This window comes from Meleagris gallopavo, chromosome 14, assembly GCF_905368555.1.
Source record: "Meleagris gallopavo chromosome 14, MGAL_WU_HG_1.1, whole genome shotgun sequence".
Lineage (NCBI taxonomy): Eukaryota > Metazoa > Chordata > Aves > Galliformes > Phasianidae > Meleagris > Meleagris gallopavo.
Genome location: NC_139417.1, coordinates 5,187,163 through 5,201,476, shown reverse-complemented (window position 1 = coordinate 5,201,476; position 14,314 = coordinate 5,187,163). Strand labels below are relative to the sequence as shown.

Here is a 14,314-nt window from a genome sequence, read left to right as displayed (position 1 = left end):
TGTTACCACTGCTGTAACTGATAATCTGCATTTAAGAATGGAGATGGTTCCTTGCATATGTGCCTTTTCTCTGTGTCTGCAGGAAGTGGATGTTGGTCCTTTCCAAAGCATTTTTCACCCAGGAACCAACTCGGAGTGATCATGTTCTGCATTCTTCACATTTGTGCAGATTTCTACCTTCCACAATCTGAGATTTGTGTCAGGACTTTGAAGAACCTCGGTGTGTGTGCTGGGACTCCTGCAGATGTGCAGTTGACGATGTCTGCCATTTAGCTGTGCCCCTTGAGAGCCTGCGGTGTGCCAGGCTTTTCTCTTTCCATGTCTGGTCTCTACTGTGTTTAAATGCATCTGATGGATGGGCAGACCCTGGGGCTGTCACATTTTAATTGTGCGTTTGGCTATGAGCCTACATGAATTAGAAGCTTTCTGAGCTTCCTTTGATAGTCTTCCAAGATTAAGTCACAGAAAAGGGTGCTGGGAGTATGGTGGAGGCCTGGGCACATGAGGAATCTGTCTGTAGCTGCAGCTGGAAGGGTGCTGGAGGGCTCTTGGGTAGCACAGGCCTGCCAGCTTGTTGGGCTGAGATGCCCTTTAGCAAAATGCCAAAACCGTGCTGACTTTGTTCCACAGAAGGATTGGTATGTCTGTCAATGCTGTGAACCCCCAGAAAACATGGTGCTTTGTATGTCCTTAATAACGTCTGAGAAATTGGAATAGAAGGCTTAAATGCAAGGAAAGAAAATCCAGTGAAGGCAAAGGAAGAAATGTAGTCATTGTATTATATCTAAATCCCTCCCCCTATTAAAGGAAAACATTGCTTTGTTACAGATTAAGGGTTTAAAGATATCCAAAATTGCTCAAGAAGTCGGACTTTTCTTTAATATTAAAAAATAAACTAAAATGGAGACTCCTTTAACTCCTTAATTGGTAATAACTGTTATATAAAGGCAGCTCTACCTAAGTTAAAAATAAATTTGGAACTCTCCTGACAATGAGATGTGTGTGATGGTTGCTAACTTAGCACTCACCATTTCCTTTTGTTAAATGCCCTGTAAATATAATCTACTTAATAATAGAAATGCTGTTAAATTCTGTTTTCTGATCATTTTGTCTCGGTAGAAACTTCAGGAAAATGAGCAAATCACCTTCTTCACTCATGAAGACTTCAATATGCTTTTTCCCCTCTTCTTTGGAATGTTGTATTAACCTCATTTAGGATAAGCCGCATATAGTTAAGGCAGTAAGATGACCTTAGCTATAGAAATGTCATGTGTAAAGTGACGCATGCATCTGGAGTACAGGACTTTATCCAGAAGCAGATCACCCAGGACACCATATCTGCTCAGTTTCTTCCTCACAACTTGTGTGATGGAGGCTTGGCTCGCTCAGCTCACCTCCCTGTTTGAGCTCTACTTGTCGTGCAGGCTTCTGTGAAAAGCAGGAATGAATCTCAGGAGACAGGGAGAATAACAGAATGTGAGCCTCCAAATTAAGCATTGCCTTTCTATTAATATCACTCTAACACACCACACACAACTTCTAAAGGAGCCTTAGCGCTAGCATTTTCAAATAGCATTTCATGTACCTTGTTACATCTTTGCTTGGAGTAGCTTTTTTTTTCAAGTGTAAAAACATATTTATATATAAAAATCTTCCAATACTTCTTCATTTCTGTCCATTCCCTCCCTATCCTCCTCCAGTAACATTTTTCCTTAACTACTCTGCTTTATCCTGTTACAAGCTATTAGTGACTCTGGGTTCTTTTTAGCAATAAAAATCATTGAAGTACCATAGTATTGTTACTAAAACGTTTGGTAGGTGCTTGAAAGTGCCAAGCTGTGAGAATTTCTGGTGAGTTTATTTCCAGTAGGTTTGGGATGGTGGTCCTTCCAATTACTTTGATTCCCCTGCTCCAGCTGTGGGCACTCAGCAAAACAAAGCCAGTGTGTCTGTCTCAGCTCTTTCAGGTGGTCTTGGTGCAAGCTCACCTGCATCAGCAGTTTCAGCTCCTGCTCAATAGCAGCTGGGGCAACGGAGAAGTAAGCAGCCCTTCATGCTGGCTTTGCAAGAGGCAGCACTGCCTGTGGGAGGGGCAGGGATAGCACGGTGCACAATCATCTTGGCTGCCTCAGCTGTTGGGTGAGTCCTTGTAAGCCACAGCCACCTGGGAAAGTTGGTATCATAGCACTGTCTTTGTCTGAATTATCAATTGTCAAAATTACAGGTTTCTTCCTTAAAAGATGTGTGTATTTTATGAAGCTTGGAATTATTTTACCTGTTTTACCTGTTACGGTGAAACGCAATTCCAAGAGGGTTGGTAAATATGGAAGTAAGCTTGTGGGAAAACCTAGGCACAACACAGCCATCTGATGCAGGGGAAAGCACTTCATTAATCCACTGAAAATAAAACACTTAAAGTGATGAGTGGCCTTGGAAAGGCCAATGTACTAAAGTGGGAATGCAGCAGAGCCACTCTTTACAGCTTCCTGTTGCAACTTGGTAGGTTGGAGACAGCTGAGAGGAGACACTGATAGCAGGACACTGCTATGGGTGAGGGTTGTGCTGTAGATGATTGCAGGCAAGACTAATTGAGTAAAGATTTCCAGGGAGTATCATGGGAAGGGAAAAATAAATCAAATTAAGAATATCTGTTTGGGGAGTTCTGCTTCATACAAAGCATGGTTCCATGCACAGTGCGACTGGGTGGATGCAGTGATGTCCTATGAATGGAATCTGTTGTTTAATTTCAAGGGGAAGAGATAACTGAAGTTTTTATTACCACACCCAAAGAGGAATAATAAACCAGCCAGGCAGCATCTGTCTCCAAATAGCCCTTGTTACCAGCCCACAGTCTGCATTGGCTGTGATTGCTTGGCCAAATGTGTGAGTATGGGAGAAAATTGTTGCTGGAATCATTACAATAGATTATGATTGTTGTACAAGATGGAAAATCCGTGTCAAAAGCAGACATGATGCCAAAACGCCCCTGCGGTGCTGGGGCTCATCTTGACTTGTCCTACAGTAAAAGCAAACAAGGCTTCAAAGAAGTGAATTCATTTGATATGCTAATCTACGTCTTGTTTCAGGCATAGTAATGTCACTGTGAACAAAGGAAAAGAACGTAAACAGCTCAGACGAAAGGGATGTACTGTCTTACTGCTGCTAGGAAAGTTCTTCCATTCCCAAATAAGACTTTCCTTAATAGTAAGAAGTAGTTATCAGTCAATTTCCTCTTTAATATCTGCTCTGTTCCCTCTGTGCTAATCATACTATGAAGGTAATGTTTTCTGAAAAGGCAGCCCATCAGAGAGACAGAATGAGCCATAGGCTTTAGTTAATCACCCATTCTCCACATCTGTGCACATACAGAAATCATCTGCTATGGCTGATAACATTACACCTGCAGTTGGTCAAATCTAGCACTGCCTTCCTTGCACTCATGAAGCCTTACAGCATGCCTCTCAAATATCATTTCCAGCAGCACTTCACAGCAATCTTTTCCTCATGTTTACACCAGGATAAACAGCAATTATCTGCATCCAAGAATTAATTGTAGAACCAAAACACTAGATTTGTCAGCTCGTTTTATGGTTTGCACAGTGTTCAGCGTTTTTTGGATGTATATTATTTTGTCTTTGCAGGTTGCCTATCAGTTCTAAATAATTCCAAATTTGAGCTTCCTATTCCCTGCAGAGTAAATGCTTGGAGGAGGACTAGCTTGATTTGCCTAGGTCGCATTGGGAATTAGTGAACAAAATCAGCTGAAACACTGTTTGCTGTTCTATAGAACCATCCACACTATCAAGCTGCAGCAATCGTTTAAAAGAACAAAGAAAGCAAAAAATCAGCTGCATCTCAGCTTTGTCTGATGATACTCTCATGTTACTTTAATTCATTTGGTCACTGGACATGCATAAATGCTAGAAACTTGAATGAAGTAGGTAATTAATACTCTTGTATTTAAAAAGCTCTTGTAGATCTCAGTATGATATTTGCCTTTATTTGTTTCTTAGAGACAGATAAAATCATATTTCCGTGGATGCTGATAATGTCAAAACGTTACAGTTGAGTATGAATCAATGAATGCATAGTACAAGCACAGCAATTACTCTGATGTGTGAAATAAATGCTTAAGCATTTATTTAAGGTATAGTTGACACAGCTAGCATGTGTGATACTTTTATGCTACTCTGAAGATAACTACTGTTAGTTTAATACTTCAGACATTATGGGCTTGTTCATACTAAACTAAATACTCCAAGAGTGCATCATACAAGAGTAAGAAGTACTTTCTTTTCTTGCACTTTTTCTCTCATATTTGCAAGTTAGTGATTGGATTCAGCTGGTCTGCCAGAACTTGCGTGGCTTGTTTCCATCATTTAAGTCTATCTCACTGATTATGTCAAGAACAGATCTGTACGTTTTTTGATGTGATTTTTTCTCTATTAAGTCTACTGAAATAAAATGTGCAATATGCTGTGGAACTTTTTCTAACTTTTTTACGAGCTATCAGTAACTTATTCCTGGAATTGTTGTCAGAAAATCACTGAAACAGAGCCTATTTCAGCCTAGTGGTACTGGCCATAAGATCCTAGATAAAATGATCTTATACAGAATGGAGTTATGCAACAGAAAACAGGCATTTAATTACAAAAGCGTCCGGTTCTATCAAGAAGTAGCATGAACTTAGTTTCTTGCCTAATTAAGTTTTATAATATAAACACACATTTAACGTCTTTGATCCAAAAGAAGCCCTGAAAACTGTGCTATTGACCTCTGAGAGAAATGCGGTCTGGTGGGCTGAGCTAAGGCTCAGGAAGTTGTCATGTCATAGCAACAACACTGACTGACTGGGTGGTCTTGAAGAAACCGGGGCAGAATTTCAAGGACTCATCCTTCAGTGAATAAAAGGTAGCAATGCTAATAACAAAAAGAATAATTCTATAAGGGTGATTCCAGATGTGTCTGTTGAGGCTTAAATTCAGTTGGAAGTGTTGGTGATAAATGAAGTGCACTTCAACTTAATCCTCCAAAAACCAAGGGCAAAATTATTTGCGCTGGTACTTTTTATTTAAGCTGGATACTAAATATTGCTCATAAATCCCTATCATCACTGAGCATTTGTGCTGTGTCAAGTATGGGATTTGGGATCTTTCTGAGGACTATATATTGATACGAAGACAAAATCCAATTGCCACGTACCTATTTATGAGGTTTCAATGTAGTAAGGTAATGCTGCATAAATGGTGAATAAGTTTGGGGTTTTTTAATCAGATTTTATCATTTTATTTTTGATGTAATTTCTAGGCTGGGTCATGAATGTCACAGCTGACATTCACCACTGAAAATCGTAACTGTTCAGACACAGCTTTGGAAAATGACTCATTACTTCTTTTGGCACTCCAAAGTTTATTACAGTACACAAGAAATTTTGCAAACAGTTGGGAATTTATTCAGCTTCAGCAATATGATGTAGTGCGTGTTTGGTGTGCCTCACAGCTCCAGTAAGTGGCTTGCTAAGGCCCTGGTGCCGGACTGGTTTCATTTGTGTTTTTTCTTTTTTCAAGTGGAGTGATTTATAATAACTTTGTGTAGATGCTTCATAGATAGATTTTGCTTTCTTGACAACTTGGAGCAATATTATATGTAGCTTTCTGAACAGCCTCTAATAATCGTCTCTGGCTTTCGAATAATGTAAACAAGGAGTCTTGTAAATCATGAAGAGAGGAGTAACTCGAGACTTCAGATGAGGAGAGCTGGCTTCTCTCTGAGTTCATCTGAGTGGAAGTCAGAGGAATCACTTGGAAATCGTGAATCAGAGCTTGGCTGCTGCGTGAACCTTGGACTAACTTTGTCGTGTGCTGCTAAACTTCTTTCTTACATTACTTGGAATCCTTTTAAATTTGCAAACACTTCAGAGAAGGTCATGAAGGGAGATGGCAGTGCAATGTGGAATCTGATGTGGAAATACTGCATTTCTGTCAGGACAATCAGGTACAGTAGGAATATTTAAAACTTTGCTTTGTGGTAAGTTTCTGAGAGCTGCATGTGTTAATCATGGTCTCTCCCTTGTTTGTATTATTTTCCCTGTGCAGTTAACTCTGCATAGTCTGAGATGATTGCTAAGGTGGCTTTTGTTTGTCCTTATAGTAAAGTTCTGAAAGGAAAAAAGCAGGGTTATTGAAAGTAATCTTCAAGGAAAGCGGAGTTCTCATGGTTTCAGTTTTGGAAATACTTCTGACTCATTTGCATGCAGACGGAATCTGGGATATAAGAAAGGAAAAGCACCAACACCTTACTTTCGTGAATATTTGCCTATTGTTATCTTTAATTCATTGTATCTCCCAAATCTGGAGGTGCAGGGTATGTGTTTAGCACACCGCGGGCATCGTTTGCTTCAGACAGATGAGAAGCAGGGAGAAAAGGCGGAGGCTTTTATGGCAGAAAAGTCTCTCAAGTTTCAAATGTCTCTAAGCTAGTGTAGTGCTAGAAGCCTACCTGCTTGCCTCGTGTGAAAACACAGCCGACACGGACGAGCTGACAGGCTGGGGCTGCCGTGCATCACCGGGCACATTCCTGGAGCGCTGGTGTTTGACAAGCTGCGTGCTCCCTGCCAAGCGCAGTTGCTGTAGATTGCAGCAGAGTTTATTCCAGGAATGGAGCTATTAAGCAAGATGCTTGGTGATCGTGTGTTCTCACAGCAATTGGATATATTTAAAAATAGCATGCTATAGTTTTGTACCATTCAAACCATATAACCCCATAATGAGATTTTGTCACGCGAGCTTCCCTTGAGAAATCACATCACGCAAATAATTACTGCTTTTCACACTGCATAATTATTTTGTGCCGAGGAGAGTTTAGTGAGCCTGAATTCCTGCTTGGATGTTCATGACAACCAGAACGAGACTGTGGAGAGCCTTTATCATCAGGATGCTGAAATAACACTAAAATGTCTCCTCGTTCTCAGCAGAGTGAATCAATACAACAGAAACAGGAAATAATCCCTGAGAGAGGGTTCAGTTAACATAAAAGTCATTTATGATCTGGTTTTAGAACCAGAAATAGAGATGAACCAGAAATAAGCCTGAAACAAACTGGTGCTTAAATACAGTGGAACGGTCTTTACAGCACAGATATCATCCTGACTTCGGTGCTGCTGGAGACCTCAGAGGAAAGTCCAGTGGAAATACAAGTGATCAAAGTGCACGTTCCTAGTGAGAGTGAGCTTTAAAGGCTCCTATAGCCACTTGGGTGTGGCTGTTTTTGTAATGTTTAACATGCAAGTTGTGCTCACCTGTAAAGAGCCACATCTTTTATCAATGAACTTACCACTGTTCAGAGCACATAGGTTCAACATTAGCTTAATTGCTCACAGCAGTTGCTTATTTCTAGAACGGCTCGCTGGCTCCCACAGCTAGCATAATGCAAAATGAAGTTTCTCTTTGCTGTAGTGCAGTATTTTCAATTAGTTTTGGGCTGTTCTAATACTGATGATTTCATTGTAAGCAAAATCAGTGAGCTTGAGAGCATAAGGAAAATGTTCACTTTGTGGAAAAAGATCTCGACCACCTTAAATGTGCTTTTCAGTTGTCCTTCAGGAATCCTGAACCTCTCCCTACATTCTAGGAGTTGTCACCAACTCTTCTGGCTCATGTCTCTATCCACCAAGTATGAGGCTATACCAGTCCTTCTCCTGCCTCCTCCCATTTCTGGAAAACTGCGCAACCCACACAGCCATTGCTGGAGATTTGTCAATTTAAATGTGTCTTAAATAGTCAGTGAGCTGTTTGTTTCCTCAGTGTGAGCCACCCTGCCAAAGGCATTCCTGCACACCCGCTGTGCCACCGCAGCACACAGCCCCGCATGGCCCAGACTACACTGGGCTGGTTGTGCTACAGCTCCTAGCTAACACACAGAGCCTGAATGAGGGGTTTGTGCCTCAAGAGAACAGTCCCACTCCAAAAAGAAAATTATTATTGCTCGGTTTCAGGGTTGGTCTTATTTTCATTGGAATCCCACTGCTTACAAAATTGACTGAGTCTTTGTTGTCTGTCCTAATTAGACTGCGTGCCTCGGGGAGAGAGATGATCCAAGTCCGTGTATGCATGCTTAAGTTTGCCATGACTTTTGTTTGTCTGTTTGCACGAAGTTTTTGCCTGCTCCTACAGCAGAACTAGAAAAATAGTAAAGATGAAGGGATTTCTTCATCAGCGTAACAGAACTGAGCTTGTGCCACATACCAGGGAACTTCTGTCCTGTTACAGTTCTTGGTCTCTGGTGCTGTCAGTCTCTGTCCTTCTGCAGGGACTAGTGGCACACTGTGATGTTTGTCACTCTCCTTGGCTGCAGCATTCACTGCCGGGTGTTAAGTTCTCCTGCCCAAGAGTGTTGTAAATTGTCACTGGTATCTCTGATGAAGGGAGCAGTGGTGTTTGTCACAGACACTTTGCTGAGGCCCAAGCAGTACTGCCAGCTGTGCTGTCACTGCAGCCTCTGCCCGGTTACTTTCTCTTCTTACTGGACCCTTTTCTGTCCTAGTGCACAAAGGGCAAACAGTGCCCTTTCAAGTGCTGAATGTCATTTTGAGGCCACATTGCCCTGAAAAACAGGGTTTTGTTCTTTTGGTGAATGTCTGTTTGTTAGGATATTTGCAGGTGGAAGACTCCAAAGTCAGAGTTGGCAGAGCACGAAAGCAGCACTAGGGTTAAAGAATCAGTAGGCAGTTACTTCTTGTAACACTGCATTTTACTAATATACCATAGATGGAGGATAGGCAAATATTTAGGTGTAAAATTGTCTGTCAGCATATTCGGATTAGCTTTTGTATTTATAGGGTCGTGTCAGTCTGAGAGCAGAGGAAGACGTCACACAAAGCAGGGGAGCAGATCAGCTGCATGTTCCCAGTGCTCTCAGTACTGTGCCACACGCCAGTCAGCCCTCGGGATGGGTTAGTGGTTAGCAGAGCAGACTGGAGCCATCTGAATCAGCAGATCCACAGCCCGCAGAGAATAAATTAAAAGGTTTATAATAATGTAATGCATAGTTTTCAGCTTGCATCTTGAAGTTCCATTTGCAAGTAATGGAGGAAAATAGTCAATAGTTACTTCTTAGTGCTCTACACATCTGGAAAAAAGTAAGAATTGGGCTTCAGTGTGAGTTGTCATGGAGTTTCTTCACTCATTTTCCTTCTGCTACAAACATTTTCCATCTTAGTTCAGTCACACTTTATTTTTAGTCATCTGCTTTGTTTTTTCTGAAGACTGACAGAACAGTGCTGCTTTTTCACCAAGAAAAAACAGCACTGTGACAAGTGAAAGGGTCTCGCTCGAGCTTTAATCGCATTTTGGGCCTCATGATCAACTGTGACTGTGTAGGGGAGAGGCTGCTGGGAAGTGTGAGTGCATAAAGGCCGTTGGTGCATCTCATAGTGGGGGTTTATTCATAACATTTCTGAGTATCTCCATTATGAGAGCTTAAGCTGCTCTACACAATAATACATTAAACAGAACTCAATGTAAAGGAACAATGTAAGGAATGTTATTGCAAAGCTCAGGTTCAGTGTGATGGTATTGCCTGTGCATCACAGCTCCTTGCTCCTGCCTCCACGATGTCCACATATGGCGCTGGCACCAGCATTGAGCAGCTGTGCAGGAAAGGCAGCTGGCAAGAAAGGTCTTGTTTCCTACCAAGCAGAGGTCGGGTTCAGCAGCAGGGCACGCAGCAGTTTGTGCTGGCATTGGGCAGGAGCTGTGGTAGGAGAGCCAGGGCGCTCACAGCTTCAGCATGACCACCCCCAGCATAGGAGATGGGATAGGTAAGGGCAGAGCCAGGAGACAAGGCTGGGGATGATCCATTCTGAAGTTCGTTGGCAAACATACACAGAAGGCACCTTCCTCGTTTTATGGTTTCGTGTAACCAGTGATAACGGGGTATATAGCTAGATCTTTCATTTATGCATTTTGTTTTCTTTCTGAAATGGAAATGGGAGTACCCGCCTCAGATGTTCCTTCTAGCAGCTACGGGGTTGATATCTGTAAAACTTCTCAGAGAAGGAGGATGTGTTGTTTTATTATAGCAGTAAGCAATAGTGTTGGCATCTTTTGTAGAGGTCAGACATTAACAAAGCAATTTTCCTCTAGCCATATGGCTTAAGTGCTGACAAGAATTACTAATACAGATATTCGTTTGTAGGACTAAAAAGAGATAAAATAAATTCTGAAGCCTTCCACGTTGACTCCTTATCATCAGGATGTACTGATTTTTATATACAGTGCTGTGTGGTTTTTTTTGTCATCTTGAAATCTGCAAAATACTGCATTTGAGAAGCTCTGAGACAAAACTGAATGCTTATCGTCATTAGCAGTCTGGATGCTTTAATCTTCACATAGTGCGTGTCTCTCATAGCCATTAGTCTTCTATTTTAATACAATACAACTGTAATTATCCAAGTGCAAACCTTCCTTTGGGTTAAAAGATCTCTTCAGAATGACAGTGCCAACAGCTATGCTGCGCTTAATGAATTTGTAATAAGCTCTTGATGCCAGTATAACAAATCATTGTGAAGATGGGATGAAGTTGGTATCTTTAGAATCCAGTGTTACCAGTGTGTCAATGTGTCCTGTGCATTTGGCGTAATAAAATATATTATTTGGTTAAGTATACCATACATTTCCTATTGGCTCTGGTCTGTGCATAGTAATCTGGAGAGGAAATGATTACGGTGTTAATACACCTGGGCCCAGTTGCTCTGCCTAAAGCAGACTTGTTCAGGGGCTGAACTACACATAGCTTTAGTTTTGTTTGGATTGAAAATTTTTAATTCTATTTAAATGTTGCTTCTTTTCAACCAGGATGTATCTGTTTACACAGCTAAATTATTTCAACCTGAGTATTAGTTCAAATTTGTGGCTGTGATGAGTTCAGGAAAGGCACAGTGACCATTACAGATCCCAGATCTGTTGGTGCAGGACCAGGCTCTCATCAGTTCCATTTGCTTTTTGCTATGAGCTCTTATTAAAATCCTCTGCTTAATGTTTCCATGCGCACCATCTGCAGTGCTGTGGCTAAAAGCTGAAAACGTGTAAGCAGGGGCTGTTAGTAGATGACTTCCAGGTGAACTTTCAGTGTTACAGAACTACCACAGAAGCTGCATTATTTATGCATAATTAAGCCCACTTTCACATTAAAAAAAAAAAAAAAATTACAGGTTAGGGTATGGAAGTATATGGAAGTATATAGAATCTGTCAGTCTTGCACCAGCTCTACTTGTGTGCTTTCTTGTACAAAGAGTTAAGGTTCTTAACAACTTGAAAAGTGTGTCATGGCTTTTGGAAAAAGGGTCAAGCAGTTGCCAAAAGTGGGTGATGGAGCAGTGTGAGATCTGAAGGTTGGCCCAGGCTGAAACTCTGCTGAAGCTCTTTTTGTGACACGGAATAATGATAAGCACTGAAACCCCAGAAGTCAGAAACCTAATCCAAGGCGGTCTACAGAGAAGTTATCAGACTGTTTTATTATTTAGTTACATGGAGCTCTGAGAGGAGCTTGTTGATGCAGAACCATGGTTACTGAACTGGTAACATCTCTCCTCTAGACATGAGGTGTTCAGTCATACTTAAGGTAATTTTTTGCATTCTAATGCTTGTAGTAGATGATGCACGTTGTAAAAATGTACATGGAAACTTTTAGAGTAGGATTTCTGCTTGATGCTGATAATGCTTCCACTGCTAGAGTTAAGATGTCTTCTCAGACCCACCTAGAAATTGTCTTTTAGGATTTGTTTTGAAAGCGTACTGCTCTTGGTTCTGGTTACAGATCACCCAATTGTTTGATCTGTGGATTGGTTTTTTTAATCATAATTGCAGAACTTCTGAAGCAGCTTTTCAGCTTGTGTCTTTTTGTCCTGATCATGGAAAAGAAGGAAACAAACTACGTTGGAAGCGTTATCCACTCTTAGATTTGAAGAGGATCATTTTCTGCTGAATAGTAAAGCAAATTAGGTAGGGAGAAAATTAAGCTATGAGCTAATCTGGTGCTAACGAGATTTTGTGTTTTCCAGAAGGAGTCAGATGACTTGTTAGTAATTGGTGAGTGCAGCTCTATGTAGTGCTTATGAATCATGTGAGTAACATCTGTGGGGACTATAAATTGTTTGTGAATTTAAAGTGAAATTAATGAAAAAAGTGGTTTTAACGGGAAAAAAATTGTTTATAAAAAGCAGTGAAGTTTTTATTCCTTTTTTTATAGAAATTTATTTTAATATCCATTTGCAATTTCTCATTCGTGACAGGGGTTTTGAACATCTCTTTTCTGTTTCCATGCAGTATCTGCTTATTAATCATTTTCTTTGACAATAATTATAAAAACAGCATGAATTTATGCAGTGAGCAGTGTCCCACATTCAGCCATCTCTTAGCAGGAGACAGTTCATTCGTGTAATTAGCTGTCTGATGGTTATGGAGTGACTGAAGTATTTCAGGTGTTAACAGATCGGTTTTTGGTTTTCCCTGCACCCACGGCTGGTTGGGGGTATGGCAGCACTGTTTTGTTAGGAGGGTTTCTTGTCAGTTGCTGACAAATACAAGAAAATCAAAGCTGATTATCTCCCTACTTCAGAAGATCAGCTCTGAGTAGCTAATGAAACTTAAGCAAAATTTGGGGTAGGCAAGGCATGACTGCCTGAGCCGGCTTCGCTCCTAGAGCATTTCCATGATGAGAGCAGCCTGGTGTTTAAACCTGCATACCGCAAGCTGATGGATTAAAAATTATATTCTTGAGTTGGTCATGTCTGTGCTGATTCTGGAAAACTCTCAGCAGCATGCAAGGCATTTTGTGTTTAATGAATTCTTTTTTGTTTGTGCTAACAGAGCAATGAGGAATAATCTCTCTTACCATCAGGGGCACTTTCAAGGTTTAGCAGGGCCTGATTTGAGCAAGGCCTAACACCTGTACCACAGCTGTAGGTTATACAGCAGAAGTTGTCACCCTGATGGGAAGCATTCTGGTTCAGCAGTGCCAAAAGTTATCTATTTTCATATAAGTTGTTTTTCTAATATTAATGTCTTGTTGGATACTATCTTTTTATCATATAATCCCATGGAGTAGGCTGTGTTCACAGATGGTTTGGTTGCCATTTACTTTCCTGAAAATCACTTGGCATTATTCAGGTATCAAGAAATGAGATTTTTCAGAGGAGATGCTTGATGAATCTGAACACTTCATGCTGATGAGTTCCCGTGGAATGATCTTCTGTGGACATGGAATACCTGTGATAGCTGCTCTGTGTCATCTGTCAGTTGGTGCAGTATTGTACTTAAAGTAAAGGTAGCATGGCAGCTAACCTAGTTAAGAACCTGCACCTCTGTTGGGGCTCTGCTATGTATTTAGCATTAGCTACGTATGCTGTCACCTCCTAGGTAAGTGTTTCACTGTGACCTTTAACAGCAGTCTGATGGTACAAAATCACCTGCAGCCTGCACGTGTTTTGTATTAGAACAACAGATATTTCCAAAAATCTGAGCACATTATAAATAGCTCTGTCAAAAAGACAGATGGCAAAGCCCAGCACAGGTTGATGCAGAGGGAAATCTGACCTTTTTGATGCTTAGGAGAATATACAGACGTACGGCTAACATGTTTTTCTAAAATGACAGTTGGGTTGCAATCTCAGCCATGAATCTCAGCCCTTTGGCACACTGTAAACTGTTACCCACAGGCTTTGGAGGATCATAAGGCTCATAGGATCTTTGGCTCATATTTTCCAAGAGTTTTTTCCACCTCTTGACTTTTCAATGATTCTTTGGCTAGTTCCCCTCTCTTAGTAGCTGGCAGGGAAAATGCGTGACTGTGGTCAGTCCTTCCTCATCAAAAAGGTGTTTATTGACCACTTCTTGGTAGCCCAGTTGGAAAGTGCACCCAGACCTCAGCTGCTGCAGTCCTGAAGCTATGGCTCCTGAAAGAGAGCAGCTGGGCAGCCTCGGGGAAAGCTGGGGAAGGAGATGCTGAGCTTCTGATGCCTCCTGGAACATAAAAGGCAAGTTTCTACTTTTGCCTTAGATTCTCTCATTCAGAAATGGGTCTTGTTTTCTTTGGAACAGCTAAATAGAAATAATAGCTATTTTTGACAAATACAGTTATAAAAAGAAAAAATCTCTAACAGTCAGAAAAGTATCTTCAATGCTTCTATTCTTTTTTTTTTTTATGTCCTAAGGAAATTGAAGTTGATATAACAAAAGTTGGAGAACCAAATTAGCAATAACTGTGAGTTAAAATGCATATTTTTATTTGTAGTCATTCTGCTTAAATTCAAAGCCCA

General features: G+C 40.9%; 1 protein-coding gene across 10 annotated transcripts in view; it reads left to right on the top strand.

Moving 5' to 3' along the window:
* IQSEC1 (IQ motif and Sec7 domain ArfGEF 1) overlaps nucleotides 1-14,314 on the top strand; it is a 317,278-nt gene that overhangs the window by 182,843 nt on the left and 120,121 nt on the right. Inside the window, exon 1 of one of the 10 annotated variants that reach the window (XM_010718448.4) lies at nucleotides 5,539-5,994. The exons of the other annotated variants lie outside the window; for them this stretch is intronic. Within the exon in view, the coding sequence (XP_010716750.3) occupies nucleotides 5,747-5,994 (248 nt within the window). The 5' untranslated portion in view covers nucleotides 5,539-5,746. Of the gene's footprint in view, nucleotides 1-5,538; nucleotides 5,995-14,314 lie in introns of those variants that run through there. 10 annotated transcript variants of the gene reach the window in all.